At 35.6% G+C, this 21,455-nt stretch overlaps 1 protein-coding gene across 2 annotated transcripts in view; it reads right to left on the reverse strand.

Annotated features, from left to right (window-relative positions):
• Window positions 1-307: 307 nt before the first annotated feature.
• NCAPG2 (non-SMC condensin II complex subunit G2) overlaps window positions 308-21,455 on the reverse strand; it is a 53,945-nt gene continuing 32,797 nt past the window's right edge. The window contains exons 13-27 of one of the 2 annotated variants that reach the window (XM_009990594.2): window positions 20,503-20,725; window positions 19,306-19,436; window positions 18,649-18,822; window positions 16,791-16,861; window positions 16,363-16,516; window positions 16,020-16,193; window positions 15,400-15,516; window positions 15,147-15,290; window positions 12,458-12,557; window positions 11,602-11,786; window positions 10,705-10,848; window positions 8,707-8,810; window positions 5,488-5,585; window positions 4,994-5,096; window positions 308-359 (exon numbers count right to left, since the gene is read on the reverse strand). In XM_009990594.2, the coding sequence (XP_009988896.2) occupies window positions 308-359; window positions 4,994-5,096; window positions 5,488-5,585; window positions 8,707-8,810; window positions 10,705-10,848; window positions 11,602-11,786; window positions 12,458-12,557; window positions 15,147-15,290; window positions 15,400-15,516; window positions 16,020-16,193; window positions 16,363-16,516; window positions 16,791-16,861; window positions 18,649-18,822; window positions 19,306-19,436; window positions 20,503-20,725 (1,974 nt within the window). Of the gene's footprint in view, window positions 360-4,993; window positions 5,097-5,487; window positions 5,586-8,706; window positions 8,811-10,704; window positions 10,849-11,601; window positions 11,787-12,457; window positions 12,558-15,146; window positions 15,291-15,399; window positions 15,517-16,016; window positions 16,194-16,362; window positions 16,517-16,790; window positions 16,862-18,648; window positions 18,823-19,305; window positions 19,437-20,502; window positions 20,726-21,455 lie in introns of both variants that reach the window. The other variant, XM_086614683.1, reaches the window with a different exon arrangement.

Below are 21,455 nucleotides of genomic sequence, written 5' to 3' on the forward strand. Positions count from 1 at the left end.
AGGTTATGTGCTACCTCAATCTTGAAGTACATGAGATACAATTTTGATTTGTTTTATAAGAACAAATATACTCATTTTACATCCTCTCCCCCAATAAGACATTTATACAGAATGACCTCTTTACAGCTGTTTGAAAAATCTTTACTATTACATGATTTATATACACACTTTTATACATTTTGTCTGCTTTAAATGTACAGAATATAAAAACACAAACTTTAACTATTAATAAGTTTACAAGATAATTTTTTTTAAAAAATAATACATCTTCCTTCCTTTAATTTTCATGATAAAAGCTTCTGCGTGGTCAAGGATTCAAAAATTCATCCAAAATTCTCAGAGATGATTCATACAGGATTCTGAAACGGCATAAAACAATGCAAAACAGGATCAGATATGCTAAATCAATTGTCAACTATTTGATTCTTAAAGTATAGCTACTGCACGATTTCTTCGACAAGTTATTCCATATTAGTTTAAGTATTAAATATGCCTTTACAAATTACTTTAGAAATAGCTGGTTTTTTTTTTTCTTTCAACTTTTCCAATTTCTGCTGATCATCTCTAGCTCTAGTGTAATCTACAGCAAGCCAATTTAAATTACTATGTCAATTCAAGCACATTTTCTAATATTTTATCATCTATTTAAAGCACCCACACGTTTTCTTCACAGAATTTTTACTCTTTTTTCAAACACAAATAGTGAAATCCTTTACCACTAATTCATACTAAGGCCATTTTTCATTCCATTAATTTCTTCCTTTCTCCCTCAGTCTTCATAATTCTTTTCCTCACCTCTGGCAATTTTTTTTTCCTTTCTTATCCTTATTAGCAGCTGCATATACACCCATCTGAGTCCCTTTCTGACTCTCTTTTGTCTCGCATTACTCCCTAAACAATCTCAAAGGTCAGCTCTGAAATTTCCCTTTGGCAGGCCCTTTTTACTCTCTCGCATTCCCTGACACAGTCACTCACCTAGCTTTTGTGGTTGCATTCTCACGCAACTGCTCCTAACACTGCTCTAAAGAGCAAAATGGGCATTTTCATCTTCTGTCAAAACATTATTTCACTGTTAACTGCTCTAAACTTTATCCTTCATGTTATTTTTGTCACAGATTCTGTCACCTGTATTTCTCAAGCATTTTTCTCCATATTTTTATTATTATACTCCTACACTGATGCCTGAAACAAGCAAGGTTAGTCAGTCATTAATCATGACAAGTTAGGGCATCCATCATGAGACACTGAGACCTGAAACACAAGAGGCAACTACACATTTTCATGGTAGTATATTGGATGTTGGAATCCCTGAATTCAGTCTGCCACAGGTGTGTCGCAGGCTCTTCTTTATAATGCTCATGGCCTTTAAGCCATGACAGAACTCAACTGGCAAAATAAGCTAGTATAATGAAGTACTATAAAATTAGTGTAATTAGTTAAATGCTGTGGGTTTAGACACAATGCTACTTTGTAAATATTATTTTGTTATCTACTAGCAGCATGCTGGACATCAAGCTGTCATTGAGAGTGACGGTACGCCTCCCCAGACAGACAAATTGCAGTCAGGTTTACTGGGTGCCTTCCTAGAGAACTTTTAAATATGTGGCAGACAAATCATGCACAAAGTTATGTTACAAAACAGTACAAGAATCATTAATTACAGATGCATTGAGAGTGCAATAAAGAGTTTGAGAAGCTAGCTAAATCAGAAATATCTTTCAGCACAGCCATTAGCTAAATTTAAATTCTAATACCCATATATTAAAATGCTAATTAAAGTAAATACAAAATACCAAGAAAAAGGTATTATTCTATAGCACATTTGTTATTATAGCGCATCGAACATTTTTCTCTAGCCTCCAAATCACTGCACTGACAGCTTTATTTGCTTTTTTTTGCTAGGCATAAATATTTTCATTTTATAAACTAAGCTAATGTGTGTGCCATTACTCTTGAGGAAATTCTCTCAATATACAATATGTTGTCCAGAATTTTTAAGTGCACTGAGCAGCATTTTAAAAATAATAGACCCACAGGGCCATCGTAAACTGCTAACTCAGCTGAAGTGGGAAGACTAAATTACAATGAAAAGTTTTGCTTTTGAATTAGTGCAACAATTCCTTCTTTAAGGGCAGCACTTTAATTACCACACCAGACTGCATTTTTACTTTTTTCTTTCTTTGCTAATATGTAACAGATTACTTCTAAGTCTATATTTAAGATGCCGGCACAGAATGCCAAGTCTCTTGGGAAATTAAAAAATGTCACTATTTCCTGGCGTACCTGGGTATTAAATAAAATAATCCCTCAAGGAGCTACTGTGAGATAATGCATTCAGAAGCAAAAAGTAATAATACTATTAAAGGTCAGTTAAAAAAACAGTAATACCTTTTAGCACACAGCAGCACTGTGTGTGGTAAGATTGTGCTTGAAGTAATAATCAGAGACCTGGCTTGCAGCATACAGTAACTATAATTTCGGGGGCTGGTAAGCAGAGTAGGATGATAAAATAGTTTACAAATCACAGGGCACATTTCAGACCATGCATAGTCACATTTTAGTTAGACATTAGCACATTAGTATCAGAGCACTACAAATGGCATGTCAGAAGGCACTAGAGGACAGCCTGGTCCAACATCATGTCTGTCTGAGAAAGTGCAAACACACTGCAAATTAGTCAGGGAAAACCCAATCATTGAAGAACTGCCTCCTAACCTCTTTTCAGCATGAATTCTTTTACCCTTCTGGAGAGAAAAAAACCCCAACATACCTGTACACATATGAATCCTCTCAAATTCTGCAAAGCTGTGCTTTGTTATCATATTGCAATTCTGATTCTCGTTAAAAATACTTCCCATCATCATGTTCATATTCCAAATCTTTCAATTTTATCTGCAACTATCTCTTGGTTTTGTACTATACAAATGTAGCCATTCATAGATCATGAAATTCAAACACTGTGTAGCACCTTGTGCTCTTCCTCTGCCCCAGCTTCTAGGTTGATTTGTCCCTGTTCACTGGGCAGAGATGATCATATAGATTCATAAAGCAATTATCTGTGTTCTTACTGAAATTTATAGTCAGCACTGCACTCGAGTGGTAGCAATTATTCATTTTAACATGCCTATTTATTTAATCATGTTAAGATTTGCTTTAATTTCTCAGCTTTTTCTACTGTCTTGATTAAAAGAAGTGCGTAACAATCAATTCTCTGCTGCTCATGTTTCTTTTCCAGATCATTATTACTATTTTTATAAATATTCCAGTGGAACACTTGGCAACCCAATGTTAAATTATTTCATGAAAAGGAAAAATTTGGTTTTGGTACATTTTTGTTTGATTTTGCTTCTAAACAAAAGAAATTTGTTCGCAGCTGAGTAACTAATTAAAACAATCTACCCAGGAAGCACAGTAACTCTGACAGAGTTTTAGAAGCCCAACTAGGTAAATATTTTTTTTTTTTATAAGTTTTTTTTTGTTCTTTATCAATTTTATATTACATGAGCACATTTTTCTGTAGAAACCACTCGAAGTCTTGACAGCAAAATTTCTGCTTTCTATTTACTTACATCAGACAGGAAATGGAAGTAAAGGATGCACTGGTTTAGATTTTTTGCCCCTTTTTTTCAAAAGAACTTCCATTTTGATGGTACATAACTGACATGGCTTGTATAAATCATAAAGCTTTCTAGTCCAGTTCTTAAGATTATACATCTCTTAAGGAGTTACCTAATACCTTTTGGCTCTGATCCACTAGAAGAGCATGCTATGAAAGTGTGCTTAGGCCTGAAGGGCCATGCAAGAAACCGTTGAGTAAAATGAAGGGGTTTTGGTTTGGTTTGAATTTAAAGTCTGCCTGCTCTACATCCATTGTTTGACTGAACAGTAAGGATCATCAGTTTGAAGAACTAAAAGACTGCAAGGGCCTCTGCATGTTCTGGCCACTGTGGAGCATTACTAACTTCTCTCAGTATTTTTGGGGGAATGTCCACAACCAGTTTGGTTCTTTATCCAGTTATGCCTATTTCATCTTGTTCAGTATCGTGACAAGGAAATAATTCATGCAAAAGGAGTTATCTTTTCTGTTCTGCAAGGGTAGGAGAAACAGGAAAGAAGCTTATGTAAAGAAATAATTTGCCTGTCTTGCAGAGTGACTACCCTTTTCAGTTACCAATCCTGCCAATCAGGACATCCACTGAACGACAAGTTAGTTTCTGATGTACTTGAAAATGTGTTACATCATTATTTAAATTCCACTAGTTTGTTTTCTTCATGTTCTATGTTTGTGCTTTTAATGTCTACTTTGCATGTTTTCTAATTCCATGGGCAGTTCAATAACCAGGTAGAAATCAAATGTTAGAAAATGTTTAGACTCAAGCAAGTTTGAGACACTTAAGGCTAAAGCATTTATCATTATTGTCTACCTTAGGCAGGTGCGAAATAAAAAATTGCAAATACATCTTAGCTAGTCACTTCCAAGAAACATAGCGCAAAAGATCTAAAAGTCAACCAGATATGAAACTGAAATCCCAAAAAAAGAGCGAAATAAAATCAACCATGCAAAGGTCTTAAAGTCATTGTTATACTCAGTTAAATTTTTAACATCTGCACAGGTATGGATTCATATGCCTAATACCAAAATGTGGGAGAAAAATCTTCTAGTAATAAGAAATAGTAAATTTCTTAACAGACGACTTGCTTTGTTCTACACCTGCTGCTAACAGAACTGAATTTCAGAACTGAATCCTGCAATATACAAGATCAAGTTGTAACACATTCAAATTAATTGCAAAAAACAAACTAAATATGTAAAGATTGCAATCACAGAAAATGTGTGGGCAGGAAATTTACGACTGTGCTGATCTCAATACCTCATAATTTTTTTACTCGCTATTTTAACCATTCTAACTGCATTATGTAAATATAAACCACAGCCAATTATTGCAGGAAGGGTACAGGAGAGGTGAGTGTTCATTTCCCACAGCACATCTACCTTCCAGTGCTGCTGGGCTCTTCTGCGGCAGCGTCCTTGCATGTTACCAGCTTCCTTTGAATGGCAGGTGCAATATCCTTTAGAAGTGGAGTTTTGTGCTTACCTATTTGAAAAAAGATTATGTTGAAAAGTTGGACAAAAATAATGGTTTTTCAAAAAAAGCACCTGTATGTTTCATAGAATATTTTAATACATGAACTATTTTTACAAAAGATTAGATATTAAATTAGATTTTCACTGTCCTGGATTAATTACTGTGTATTTCAGCAAAGCAGAATATAGAGATGGACCCTATGAGTTAGCAGAGTCATATTATTAAACTCAGTACACAAAGATTGAAAAAACAAAGACTAACAACATAATTAACAAGTTATATAACCTTAAATCCTATAGAAACACAGTAACTTAACAGGATGAGGAAAAGAATTGTATAAGAACTCCACTTTCGAAACATAGCACACAAAAAAAAACAAGACAAAAATGGTTTAACTGACCTTTAATTATGATCACAATGCAGACAGTAGCTGTTAGACTAAAAATCCCTTCAATTTCTTCAGAGAGAATGCATTCCATTAATTCGTTTAAAAATGACCTAAGAAAAAAATAAAACAAAACCACTTTATAAATCATGTTTCTTTCAAAATAGAACTGAACACAACAACTTTGTGATTATGGTACCCTGCCACCCAAGTTTCAAAGAAACCATACAGGACGAAGCAGTGGTTATTGGGTAATTGAAGGCCACATGCTGCTTCTAGAACTGTAAGAATATCTGAGTTAGCAGAATGGTAAATTGCTTGGGAAGAAAATAAAAACGTTTGTACACAGAATAAGTAGCTGTTAAGAGAAACGAAGAGCTCGTGGACTATTTTGAGAAAGTTAATCCACAAAACACCCACTGGTTCTACTAGAATTTAACTCACATAATTTGTATTGAAATTGCTACTGAAGTTTAAAGAATACATTCTATGACTCCAATGGCTTGTTAGTAACTACTCATGACCTTAAGACTATTATTACCTGTAGCCTGATTAGAAACGGGAGCATTTAATTAATGCTTTGGTCTAAAATGCTTATCTCAAAAATGAAAATTGACAGGTTTCTAATTACAAAACAGTGAAGAACATTTATAACTAAATATAGGCCCGAGACACTTTCAAACTACATTTTAGATATTGGAAGTATGGATGGACTAACAGAATCAAAACAACTGTTTATTGTAAAGCCTGAGCTAATTACTAACTCTATATGTATCTTAAAAGACTCACTTTTAACAAGAAATGATAGCATTACTAGCAAAATTTAGAGGTGTTTTGGGACATACATTAAGTTATGAAAAATAAAGCAAGAGAGTGAAGGAAGAGGTCTAGCAACCAAACTAAACTGCAATATGGAATAAGGCAATACTACAGAATGAAACCACTAACTGGTGATTATTGTGTTTATGGTAAAAATAAAAAATTTAACTCAGAAGCATATCTTAAAACCAGAGAAGAACAAGAAGGATAAAGCAGGAAATGGACAAGATCTGTAATCCTCAAACTACTCAGGGCACAAAACTAAATGCCCTGTGAGGAACTACAGGGGAAACTGAGAGCAGTAGATGTTACAATGACTTTCCCTAAAATATTTCAAAATACCTTTGGTAATATTACTGTCTGTTACCAAAACTGAACACCATAGATACCCAGTTCTGACTTTAATTGTTCTTTAGGCTCTTCTTGTGCTAAGATATCAAAATGAAGGACGTAGTTAAGAAAAGAACAAACCTCCACTAGTGATTTCATAAGTAAGCTTTGTAGAAGCTCAAATATTGTTTCAAAGATCTGAGAAAGATGAAACTTCTTTAGGTTCGAAATAAGTATTATGAAGTCACTTATGACCTGCATTAGTTTTATTATATCATTGTGCACTAATCTGACCCAAGTATTAATTCCATTTCATATTGCCCTTACATTGTTAACTGACAGTATTTCAATCAGAGTTTTGACTTTATTTGTTGCCACTTTTTAGGTCTGTAAGTACGCTCTTTAGTTCCTTGAAGGAACACTGTTAACTTTATTAACCTATAATAAGACTCACTGCAGACTCAGTGTAGGTGCCTTTCTCCACCTCCTTATCAACAAAGGTCACATAAGCCTGCAGGCAAAGATAAAATAGAACAGAACAATAAGCTATTTACAAATATACATAAGTAAAGAGATAAGTAAGTGGGTCCTATACAGATAGTTCCCTACAAAAGGATAATCACACAATTGGTCAGATATTGCCAAGTCACTGGGTGTTATCACTGGTATGGGGACTGAAATTCTGTGCTAGAGATTGACTAATTAGTAACTGAAAACATAACAGACACTGCAGAACCTGGTGAAAGGTGATTGTGTGTTCACAGAACAGAAGCCCACACGACATACTGTAATGTCAAAGGCTTTCACATTGGCATGGAAAGGTGATGATTCCTGAGATATTGAATGATTTACTACTGGACTCTGATTGTGGCCTATTAATACAGATGAATAAAAGAAAACAGCCTTTAAAGTAGTCTCAGTCCTGAAGCACCAGTGGAACCTGATGTAAATTATCTCCTGACTTAGATCATCTTTGGGTGAAAAAGATAAATACTAGAAGATAGATACATGTTTATCAAAGTAGTCACAGAAACAATTTGGTCCAAACTAGCAGTGTTCTCTGTCGAGAATAAGCAAGGAAAAGTTTCAAAGGAATTAACTGAATTTCTGCTTCTCTTTTGAAAAGAGGTGTGTAAAATTGTGTTTCACTAAAAAAGAGCGCCTTAATGGACAGCTGCTGCCTCACGGAAGAACAAGATTTGGATTAGGAAGCCTGTTGCTCGACTCTCTGGAGTCCTTTGTTTTACAAGTTCAACTACAACCAGAGAAGGACTGAGAAGACAACAAAAAAAACCACCTGATGCACCTCATGACAGCAGACAGAGATATCCAATATCTGTCAGATCAGGAAGTTAAGAATAGGAGTTAGTTGTGATAAGTCATGGAGAATGATAGGATTTCTAAGGAATACACATTAGCCTCTTCATCCTCTTCATCATTCAAAATAACTCTCGTGTGTACAGTCATGTAAATAAAAATTGAATGTGAAAAAACTAAGCAAAGGCAGATAATGAAATTCACTTGTGACAATTTCAGAAGATATTCAGGGTACCCACTAAATATAGCAAATAAATAAACCCAATTTATGTCTTCAAAAAATTACCTAACCCTACTTTTGAGGGCTTTTTAGGACTCAGATACTTTAAAACTTACTTTGAATTTTGTGACTTCAGTACAGCTATAGTGCACTTGTCACCTCATTGCAGATGTTCAATTAAAGGATTGATGCTATTTCTGCATAAACATTTTATCTCATCTAAATACCTCAATATAGAGGGGACTAATGTTTATAAGTGTCTTATGAAAGAAGCACGCCAATTTGTAGGATTAAAGAACTCATTTAGATGAACAGTGTTGTAAATAAGAAGCACTCTTAGAAGCAGTTAAAAAAATGGAATCAACCTCCCCAGTCAATACGTACAAGCAATATGTCAAGAGAAAGGATTATGAAGTAGTGCAGGTAAATTTAGTAAGCATCTAGTTCCTCAAAATTTATTTGAATTTAGAAATTAAAACTGTATTGACAACATATAAACTGTTCTACATTAGCGACGACCTTGGACAAATTAATACAGAAATATTTACCTGACAACATTAACTGACTTCACAATTACAGCCATTAAACTGCTTGAAAGAGGAGGAAGATCTGAAACAGTCTTTGGTATATTTAAGCCTTCTTCACTGGAAGCCTAAAAAAGAAAAAGTCGACAACTATTGTAGATCCAGAAATATATGTATGCAGAAAATGTCAAAGCAAATCTGTATTTCAGTATTACACTAACCAAGACCTATTCTTCAATAATTAGACAAAACATTTACATGTGCTCTTTGAATAGCCTTAATCCAATTGTGCTGTGTCAAATAAACAAAACAACTTTACAGTAGAAAGTCTAAAACTAAAACAAATAAACAGTATATGTATCAAGGCAAATGTTCTCCACAGTTCTGAATAGAAGTTTCATTTAACTACACTGTTGGTCACTAGTTCTAAAGGCGCAGCGTACTAAACACAAACGAGTATCCTTTGGGGCTCCGAGTTTAAATGTGCATACGCAATTTCTGAAAATAACTTAGACGACAGTCACTTCCTGATTCTCTGTGTCAGCTCTTTTTGGTATTAAGTTCTGAACAGCATGGCAAGTATTGAGTTAGAACTGAATTTTAACTTACTAGTACAATAACCCGGGGGCAGGGCAGGGCAAACCCCAGCTCAGATGACTTTCTGCAATGAACATTCATACCCTACAAGCATCAGTCGCAGCATCATCCAAGACCACACACTTTTACCCTGCAGCATCTGTGAAGAGCACGCTCTTGTCCCACAGCCCCTCAGCTGACACAGTAAAATTTGCAGGCAACTCTCCGGTGGTGTTCCAATTCCTTCTGTAATGCAGAATCTTAGAAGCAGCTCTGTTGTACTCAGTACCTTCTGGCAACCGCTAATTGCTCTATTCTGACTTACCTAGCAACTACAGTAAGAGCACAGCCTCTTCTAAAGAACCTCTGTTTCTCTGTTAGTTCTCAAAGCTTCCAATCTTACTAGCCATATTTGCTCACAACACTACACGCATCAGGAATATGCATTGGGAATATTACCCTTCTTTGTGGATAGTAATGGTTCTGTGAACTTTTAGCACGTACAATAACTTCAGTATCAGAGCTTCTTTCTTTACATTCCAAAGAAACTCAGATCAGATATTTGGAAATCCTCTATAGACAAAAAACAGGAACCAAAACACAGATGTGGTATGAGAAATGGATCTGTATCGAAGCAGGGAATGCCTAAGCGATCAGTGCCAAGCAAGGCAACAGCCTGCTTTGGAAGAGGATTACAGAACCTTACGGGACAGTTCCAAGAACAGGGAACTGGAACCTTTCAGAGACCAGTGGTTCACTTCTTAAGTTCCCTAGTGCTAGGTGAGATGAAGTGAGGTGGGTTTAGAACAACCTCTCTTTCTCCTCTTTTCTCTGGGCTTTTATTGCTGAGTACAATGTCGCATGGTATGGAATATATCTTTGGTCAGTTTGGGTCAACAGTCTCTCGGACTTCTTGCCCACCCACAGTCCACTTACTGTTTTTTAGAGAAGGAGGTGAAGTGAAGAGAGAAAGCCTTGACACTCTGCAAGCGCTGTCCAGCAGCAGCCAAAACTAACTGGTGTGCCCTCAACACTGCTTTAGCCGCAAATTTAAACTGCAGCACCACAGGGACCACTGTGAAGAAAGTTAACTCCTTCCCAGCCAGACACAGTACAAATACATATAGAGAAAAGATCTCAAAAAACACGTTGTTAATCTCTAACACTGTCTAATTTCTAAATTTTTCTGTCAGAGTCAGATAGTGAACTAGGTATCAGGGCAACTCTCTTCTTACACAGCTCTATTCATAACTGAGAGATGCATTGTAAGATGAAATTATGGCAAATAAAATGTCCTGTTTGTTCCATGCCAACACACATAAAATCTTGATCTGCAGTACAAAGATCACACTTTCTAAACATAGCTCTAATGGTACAACATAATGTTTGTAAGGCAGTAGCCATGGGGGGAGAAAAAAAAAAAAAAGTAGTCAGCATTAACTTTACCTTCTGCAGCACATTATTTACTTCTGCTACTATTGCAGCCAGAAGAGTAGAGAGGACACCTTGGTGAACTGCTGCACAAGATGAATGCCAGCACTGGACTGCATGTATGAATTCTCCAAGAGGCATTTGAATAGAGTGAATCAACTAAAACCAAAGGAAAACAGATCAGTTTTTTCAGATTGCTTGAGTATAATTGAAATATCTCAGCAAGCCTCTCCGTGAAGAAGTGCAGATCGCACCTTGAAAGCTATTGAGGTATTTCAGTCACTTGGGATCAAAGAGAGAATCAGCAACATGTTTGGGAAGTCTACTCATAAATTTGAGAGAAACAAACAAAACAATGCTTATAACAAAAAAGAACCAAAATGTTTTTCAGAAGTCCTGCAAAGCAGGCCATCAAGTTTTCCAGAGTGATCCATCCACTACTATCTAGTCTCTCCTATAAAATACAAGAAGCTAACTTCTGTGTGAAGATAGGAGGTTTTGAAGAACTTCAGGACTTTTCAGATATTTTGAAGCTGATATAATTCAGACTGAAAGAAACAAATAAAATAAAGAGAATTTCTCCTCCATCTCAAGATCATAATACATATAATTGCATTCTTTGCTCTGGATTGAGAAAGCTCATTTAAATGCAGATAAGATTAATAACCTACAAGAACTAGGGTAGTTCAGGAGATCAGTAACTGCATGCATTGTTCTCCAATTTAGTAGTTTTTCTGTCATGATCCAACAACGGATAAAAAATCCCATTGGTAACAAGGAAAATTAGAAAATTGAACTAAAAATTTAATCAGATGTTGACTCAAATAATAACCTCAAAGTGTCTAACACATTTACATAAAAAATATGGATTAATCTACACATTAGGTAGCAATTTGAAGTGTAATATGATACCTGAATCCCTTCTTCCGGCTGTTTCTTGAGTCTACGTGCCACACATTCTAAAATTTTCTGGAAGACGGTCTGTACAGCATGGAAAAGATTTGCCACTTCATCTGTCTCAGTATTCTGAGTTAAAGAAGCTTCAATAATTTCTTTCAGTGCATACAGTAGCACTGGAGCACAAAAGCCACCTCTCTCTAGAGAAGGAGATAAATATCATTATATAAAAATTGTAATGAGATATTCTTCAGGTACAAGCTTAGAATGAAACTCACGTTATATGCCATAATTAGCTATAATTTACAACATATTTAGTTTCTGAGCATTCTTAGCTGAAATTTTCATACAGTTCAATCAATATTTTTAGTATAAATCCAATGTTCCTTCCAATTCTTGACGTATTGAGATTAAAATTGTAGATTTCTTCAGGAATTGAGCTCTAATTCTGTCTGTACCTTAGGCGTAACTTTCCAAATGTGAGCTACATTTAAATAGTGCTACAGTGTTGTCTCCTAAGCTATACTGATATATCTCTCTCGATATACATATATAACTTTACATATGTAAAAACACTTTATACATATATATAAAGAATCCTGAATTATATAGCAATAACTGGAATCTAAGAGTAAGGAAGAAACAGTAGTTATCAACAGTGGCATGGTTCTGGGTTGGTTCTCTGCTTGTTTTCAGTTTTCTGAAAAGCTGCTGTGACTTTCGACCATATTACTGGTACTAGCTAGCGTACGCTGTAGACACTGTTTTTTGAGAAACCGACTCCAAAATCCTGAAAGAAACGGTTCTGCCAATATAAGAAAAGTCAGCTAAGTATATATGGAGATGTTGATGTTAGTACAAAATACCGTACCTGTTTGTATAACTGAAAGAGCCATATCTAAAAGCTGTGCTTGAAACGTGAGATTGCCAAGGCCAACCATTATGACATCTTTACATACTGTCAGGTAGGCCTACAGAAGAGATGTGAAAGTATATGAGAAACAAAATTTATATAAAGTAACTGTTCACTAAAACCTAAAGATAATAAACCCACAAAATGTTAGCCAAGTTGCCTGGAAAGCTGGTGTTTGTACTTGGAGTTTGCAACCTACAAAAGCAAGAGTTCAAAACAGTTCTCCAAATGCTTCCACTGCCCTTTCCTCCAGCAAACACAGTTTCACTAAAGGCAGTAAATCAACGAGGCAGTATCTTTTTTACTCAGGTTCAGATCAGAGGCATTGATATTTAACATTTACTGAGGCAGAATATGACATCTCTACCTATCTTGAACAGCAAAATTAAAAACTGCATACGAAGAGCTTTTCCCTACACACACACTACATACTGAACAAATTATAATACTAACGTATAGACAGAGTAGAGAATTTTTAACCAGTCTATGTATACATGAGCTGGGTTGTTCAAGGACACTGACTGTGACTACAGTTAGTCCAAATCTCTCCTTTCACCAAAATCTGAAAGGACCCATAGCTCAATGCTAAAATTCACCTTGGGTTACATTATATGTCATGGGAATGTAACAGAAACCAAACCAAAACTAGCTAAAACCCCTCACATTATGTATTCAAATGCTTTCTGTGAAGTGAAAGGAAGATAAGGAGTAAGAGGCACTGTCAGTGATGACACTGGGGTTTGTGACAGAGGGCCTAGCAGCCCCACTCAACAAATCAGTGGCCTAAAGAGAGTGGCCCCCCCAGTGAATCCCTGCCCTTAACAGCAAACCTGAGTGACAGACCAAGCAGAGAAGGAAGAGTGAAAGGGGAAAGAATGGGATATGTTGTAGGGAAAGTGATAGAGAAATTTAAGTGGAGAAAGCAGAGACAACCCAGTCCCCTCTCATATACAACAGTATTAAAGAGCCAATTGTAATTATTGTATATTATATGGCTATTTCAAGACAAACTAGCTCTGCCAGCATTGTTACCAAATGTACACTCCAAACAATTGAAAAGCACAATCAATACCTCATTCCTACAAAAAACAGTATACAAGGTGAGAAGCAAATAGGAGCTTCTTAACAAGCATGTGGCTTATTACAGGAGATGCAAGAGGCCTGGATTATCTTCTTGACTTCCAGACAAGTCACATCAGTCTTTACACCTCAGTTTCTTCTCTGGAAATAATGATGCAAACGGACTTTAAGATCTACTAGTAAAGATCATTGTATTCCATTATTGGCTAGTCAAGTAATATGTCAAATGGGTTTAAAGCTGACAGCTGCCTATCTTATTATTTATCAATAAACTTTCGTTTTCATTTTGTATTCAAACTTAGGAAATTGACTGTAAAACATTCTGGTAATACTGGTACAGATTCTCTATTTTGTGTCTTGTCTTTCTATAACATCGAGTTCCGTGCCTCCAAACTTTTGAAAAATAGCCACAGAAGTCATGATATGCATATTAAATTTTCGTTCTTAGAGGAGAGACAATAGAGTATAAAACACACAAGAAATCTGTACCAGGAACAACTACACCACCTGTTTGAGTTTACTATGTCTCTTGCTTTTCAAAAAGCCATTTGGCTGCAGCAGCGGGATTAAGCACAAGACTGACCTCCTCGTTATGTAATTCCAGGGTAACTCACACCCGACCTCTCTGCTGACTTCCAAAGATATGTTCTATGGGACTCAGCACTAGAATGAAGCATGCTGAACTCCTCAAGGTACAATTTTATCTATTTCTTTTCAGAAAGCAGGAAGAAAAGAAAGGAAGGAAGGAAGTAAACAAGCAAACATGATTAGATCTAAATCCTCTCTCATAATCACACTGTCTTCCTGGTCCTCTAAGTCTTCTATTGTGCTCTTCAACACAATGTATGCAGCTGCAGTGATTCTGTCTCATTTCCAGGACCTTCTATGCTAGAGAAGAACATATTATGGGACATACCACACTATGTAACTATACCCTTGTTTTCGGCAACTGATTTTCTTCTCCTTTTCAGAACTGAGACTCAGTGACAATCTTTGTGTTAATGCGCTTTCCATAAAACAGCATAAACACTACCTTTAATTTAAACTAAGGGATGAGAGACTAAGGTCAAGAATTACTTGTTAGAAACCTAAAATTTGGAGATTCAGGTTACGTCACCTGCTGTGCTAGAAATTTCTTAAGTGGGCATTTTCACAAGTGTGAAACACAAAACATGTTCCATTCTCACTTCAACAGATATAATGAGAATATATATTATGCACTGGTAGGTGAAAAAAGTCTAAATATGAACAAGGTATTGTTGACTCCAACTACTTGATTTGATCGTTAGAGTATGCACAATTATATTTATATATTTTCAGAGTTATAAAATACAAAGTTTATAACTAAACTCAAAGCAATTAAAAAAACCACGTGATTTTAAGCAATCAAAGGAATAACAAAAGAACAAAACCGTAACCTCAGAACAATCAGGACTGCATTTCAATAGCTCATTCACTTGCTGGGTTCCAAAACCTACAGCGCACTATGTTTCTCAGTGTACAATTGCTACATATACGGCTTTTCAGATTGGCAGCAGTTCAATTTACTTTATAAGAGACCTCTAACCTGGATAATTAATTCAGAAACATTACTGTGTTTCGAAATGCCATCCTCTTGATCATTTTCTAGTATAAAAGGTACAACTTGACTTTCTATCCAAGCACCTGTCTCCTTCAGAACTGAGAGGTAATCTTTTTCATCTTCAGAAAACTGGAAAAAAATATTAGAAGAAGTTTATCAATTGTCTTTCCAATTCTTCCACAATTTCCTCATGATGTCAGCTGTAACTCCAACTTCTACTGAAAAGGTATAACCATACCTTGTTCTGAAGATGAATACTCAACCTGCAAAAGAGGCTGAAGGCTCTTAGGCCAGTTGCTTGATTGCAGCTACCAGAACCTGCATCAGTTGCTTTCAAAATTGAGCCAAGGACCTCCTGAAATATCAAGGTTTGCATTTATATTTTCCAGCAAATCCTTTCAAATGTTTCTTTTCTCAACAGCTATAAACAAAATATTAAAAAAAACAAACACCAAAAAACTGAAGTAAAAAAAAAAACCACCAAACCAAAACCCAACAGGCATACATTCCATTACTTTCCTTTTGCAATACCATAATGGATTTCCAGACTATTCCTTACATGCACATTCCAAAAGTCAGGTCCCTTAAAAACGCTCAACAGTAGATCACAAAAATTTTGGGACACCTGAAAATGACAAAGTGCTTAAAATGTGCCATCTATAAACAATTCTGAACTAATATATTTCCAGTTTAGCATAGTTGTTTCAAGTATAAATCAAAAGGAAAACCTTTTTCTAGAGGGGAAGAAGGGATCATGAATCTTATTTATTTTTTCTTGCAGGTCTTTAATTTGACACAGGCAGTATATGATGTTAAGCACTCTTCCATAGACACTGTTTATGGTAAGGAGAATACTACCTTTGCAGCACTGAGAATCTTCAAAAGCTTCTTCAGTTTCTTTTTAGGAACAGAGAGCAGGCAATCGCGATTAACAGGATGAATCAATAAATATTCAATGTAATCAATTGCTAATTCTGGCTTCGATTCATGCGTGACATGGATACGTACTCGTCGCTCAGATGTTTTAATACTCTAAATGAGACGAAAGCACAAAACAAGTACAATACTGTTAGTATCTTGCTTTACAACTAATTCCAAAGCAGAATAATATGGCATTAAAGAGGCTGCTTCTATGGAAAAAAAAAAAAAGCATGATGTCTTTATGTAATCTAGCAATTCTTTAACATATGCATATGCACACCTTTCTTGGGGTTAGCGTGTCGGACAACCAATCACAGGCTAATTCCATAATATGTCCCACTTGACCCCAGCGACACATGCAGTCTATCAGGGTAGAATATTTGCTTTGGTCAGCTCCACTGTCAATATTTCTGAGTCGGGAGATCACACCACAGCTTAAACGAAAAGAAACAAACAAGAAGAGATGCATTAGCTTTACATCCATTAGTGAAGAAATAATTCAAAGAAAATCAACCAGTATAACGCCAAAAAAGATTCACCAACGGCTCAAAGGCGTATTTGCACCTCACGGATTTTACTAAGTTATTCAATTTGTTTAGTGGATTAATTTATCCAAGCAGGCATTTAATATGTGAAGTTGTGAGAAATTAACAAAGGCAGTCAGCAAGAGATTTCTTGTAATTCATATTTTTGATTTAAAAATAGTACCTGAATGTAGGAATAGCGGCAGGGGGCATAAAAGATGCCAGAATAACCAATGGAGTCATACAACGCTCATCCTAGGATAAAAAAAAGTACACTATATGATGTACATATACAAATGCACACAAAACTAAAGAGAGTACTGAAAAAGTATGGTTAAATTATCTCAAATTAAGGATTTCCCTTTTTTCCCCACTAGAAATGGAACAAAGAAGCTCATAACAACATGTGGCTTGCAATCTGAAACTTCTGATTCCTGTTCTCAGAGGTCAATTGCCAATTATCCTATCATTCAGCTTTCTGGCAAACTGTCAAAACAACTACCATGAATAATTATGGTTCCATTAGATTAATAACCATTGCAAAAGAAATAACAGCTCTAGTTTGCATTTTTTCTTTTTAGTAGAGGCTAATATTTAATTGCACAATCATGACACCATCCAAGTGTAACTCTCAACTAACTAGTGCCTTAAATTAATATTCATTCACATCAGAAATTTATAAAAAAATACTCTAAAGGAAGGAGTCCTTATATAACAATAGTAATGTAAAATTCCCTACAAGTCGTTACAACACATAATACAAGGTCTAGACCATGACATAGTCTCACTCGGTTCTATAGAAACCAATCTATGTGAAAGACTCTTCAAAAATAGCATATTTGTATGTCCAAGTTGCTTGAAGACAATCAAATGAAATGATTATCTACTTAGACATCTGATGAGCTAAAACCTTTTAAAGATTACTTTTAAAAGAACATTTAAAAATATATTTGTAGCTTTTCAGGAAAGAAACACGCTGCTTCCATCTGTAGTCTTTTAGAAACTAAGCCTCTGATGACAGGGCTTTTTAGATCCAAGCTGCTTACTCAGGGTAAGAATATCAAAGTCAAAGAGTTTGCTTGCTAAAGCTGCATATCTTATCTGCTCACCAGAACCTTTCAGAAGGGATGGTACATCCTCTATCACAAAAGATTTGGAATGTCTTTGACAACATCCAAATGCTTTCAGGGTACAGAGAGCATTTGGTATAACCGTGCTGCAGAATATTATGTAGGAATGAACTGCTTTCCACTTCCTGTATATCTAAAGCAAACATGAATGTTGTTAAGGGAAACAGCCAGCATAACTAAGTGTACTTCAGCATAAAAGCCATAAACAAACAAAAAAAAAGATATCCAGTAGATAATCCTTCCAAATGCACTACAGGGTGCAGCAGATACTATTAGCCACTATCACAAGACAGGATCCTGAAGAATAACATCAGAACAATTAAACAGATCAAGAAAACTGAAAATATGAAAAAGAGTGATTTTAATTAATTGCTTATATCAAACCCAAACTATAAATAAGTGCATCAAAAGATCATTAGAGAGTAGAATCAAATTAGCAGAAACCATACGCAAGAAAGTGAAAAAGGAGCCTCAGCTGCTTCAGCTGTCTGCTCCAGCAGCCAGACCATCATAAGAAGTGGTGGTGGTGGTGGAAGGGTTTGAGGGGAGAGCAGGTAGAAAAACATATGAAAAACAAGTCATCTACACTGACTAGTTATTCTGCAATGGCATATTTTCAGTTACTGATTTCCAAAAGTTCCAAAAACATTCAAAGGAATGGAATCCTATAAAAAAATCACAAGGAGAGCAATTTATTGCATAAGTATTTCTGTGATGGTTCATCAGTCAGATATTGCAATTGGAGAATAGCTTCTACCCATTTGTGGAATTCCAAGAAACTTGTTATTGTTTATGGTTTATAGCAACAACGAAAAAGAATACTTAATGCCACGAAAATAGATACAAGACATAACATTTGAAAGCATTTGAAGTAAACACTAAGCACTTACAGGAAACCTAGGCTTTCTTTACCTTAAATACTTTAAAATATTCAGGAAGAACAGAAGCAAATTTTCTGATAGCATAATCTTTGGCATCTTCATTGTGATCTAGTGCTTTGTGAATGCTTCTCCAGAGAATTACGGTAATCTCCAACAAACTCGCCATGCTAGCCACATCATTTATTGACAACACATCATTCAACACCTGAAATACAAACGTTTAGGTGATATTACATATTATATTCTCAAATATAAATTTAGGTTAAAACAGGTTTCAAAAAATCCTGAAAATCCTTCTATTCATTTCACAAAGACACTGTGTTTGTTGTGGAACGTGAACTCCACGATTCATTCTTACTCTATATATAACTTGAGTCATCTGGTGCCACAAATTTTTTGCATAATTTAATTGCAAAAATCAAAGTAATTTATAATTAGTACTAAAAATAGGGAAGTATTCATTTAAATATCCTTCAGATTCCTTCTGTCTTATTCTAGCTACTTCACCGAATTTCTGCTTTGGCAGGGCATGAAAACACCATAATGGCAGTTCTCCCCTTGAAATTCCAGATGCCCAAGTGCTTTCCTTCAAATTTCTGTTGTATCATTAAATGCCTATGTCTCAAAATTAAGCAGGAAATCACAGGAAAAAAGTCACCAGAACTTATCATAAAGTGGACTTTCTTACACTTGTATTCTCCTTTTCACTTTCGTCTTCATCATCATCATCATCACCACCACCACCATCATGAAGACTCTCTTTCATTGCTTTCTGGATGCAGGCATTCAGGCAGCGTCGAATAGTAAGCATCAATTTAGCTACATTTAAATACAGTAAGAATAAATTAGACAATCACTATTTAAGAATGTTGCTAGCAAATTCTTCTAAGTGTAATGCTGGAAAGCCAATTCAAAAACCAAGAAAGAGAACCAGAAATAACTAGGAAAAAAGATGAAATTTCCTGGAAAAAGGAAACAGAAAAAATGTGAAAACGTTTTATATCCTCAAGTATGAAAAAGAAATGGCAACATTATCATCAGGTTTTATAATTTTATTGTTGAAGAAGTCTACTCAAAAAAACCCAAACAAAACAACCAGCATGTTATCAAATCGGGATCAGAGGAAGCTCTGGTGGAAGCACTACGCACTGAAATACACCAGCACCGTTATTTCCAAACTACCGTACCAAGGCAACATGATTGGTAACGACGCAATGGCTTGGGCGTTTTACCCAAGTCACCCCATGCTGACTACTTTGTTTTTATAGGATCAGAACTCCTCTGAAATAAAATTTTCCCAATTTTACTTGGTTCAGTAGCATTTTTATAAAAAGCAGCTATACTCTGTGCAGGATACACGCTTTTTACTGAAAGTTTCTGAAGCTTTAATAGGAAGGAGGGCTTTCTAGATTTTCTCTGAGCAACTTGAAAGTAATAGTGAACCACAAATTCCACATAATCAGATCATCAGACATATATTTTTCACCTTCTATAGAATCTTCCACATAAAGATCTCAAATCACTTGAGACACCAGGGTATTTTATTGCACTATTTCTGCACGATAAATAAATATCAGCCTAGATAGTTTTAAGGTACATGTGAGGAGAAAGGGGAAAAGAGACCAGAAAACAACATCGGCTGGAGAATATGGTATAGCACCTAAGAGCAGAAACAAAAAGCTTTGGTCTCTTCATTGTTGAAAAAGCTTGTGACTGTTGTCAGAGGGTTCATTGCTGGTGCCAAGAATTTCAAAAACAACAAATTAATATTATATGAAAAACAAAAGATCTAGCAACGACGTCCCACTGTTAGAGAAAAAGCTTTAAAAGCAATTACCTAGTGCGGTGTCAGCATTTCCAAAGACTCATAAGGTTTTGTATTTACCTATATTGGTGGGGGCAGTATACTCATACGCGTACTGATAGAACTTTCTAGCTGCGGCTGCATTCATCTGGATGAGAGTAACACAGCGCTCACACCACACATCCTCGGGCTGGCTGACGGGAAAGAATGAGTTGAATAAGAGATTCACTATGCGTCGCGACACAGGCCGTGAATCAACTTCAAGACGAGTCAGAAGATGCTCCATGGGACAGATTTTCCAGAACTTTTTAAAACAAGAAAAAGATATTAAAGGAGTTAAAAAAAAAAAAAAAAAAAAGAGGAAAAACCAATCACCTTTACTAAGTGTTGTCCACATCAAAAGTCTCAACAAATATACATAGCATTTACCAGAAAAGCATGAGCATTTTTAATTTTTACCAAAACACCAGCATTTACTTCGGGTCACATACTGCTGCAGCAATACTACTCTACTGTTATGACACACCTCTAAATGGCCCAGTAGCTCTGACAGACTGGTAAAATTCTGGTTTGAGCAATTCCAGCTCGATATACCTGCAATGCTAATGCAATTCCATAGGTAAAAGGAAGAATTACTTCCTCTACAAGGATATCATCACAAAATAGGATTACTTGTCATTATGTGCCATGTTTCATATTCTCATTATAAGACAAAGTAGGACCAAATTACCTACAAGTATGGTATACGCCCTCAAAACCTGTACAGAACAAGACTCTTTCCAAAACCATCCCAAACCACAAGTACATCCCATCATTAGCAGAGCTCTAGCTTATTTGTAACACAGTAATTGTTGGCTATGAAATTCAGAAAGAATAAACAGCTTGTTATGCCAGCAGTAACACTACTCACATTTGTAATTTTTGTGAGAAGATCTTGAATTAATTATGCTGTGCACTTTCAGATAAATAAAAACCAACCCTAAAATAGAGTTTCTTGGCATTTAAAAATATTATTTTATTCTTGAGTAGAAATA

The sequence above is a fragment of the Tauraco erythrolophus genome, chromosome 7, assembly GCF_009769465.1.
Source record: "Tauraco erythrolophus isolate bTauEry1 chromosome 7, bTauEry1.pri, whole genome shotgun sequence".
NCBI lineage: Eukaryota > Metazoa > Chordata > Aves > Musophagiformes > Musophagidae > Tauraco > Tauraco erythrolophus.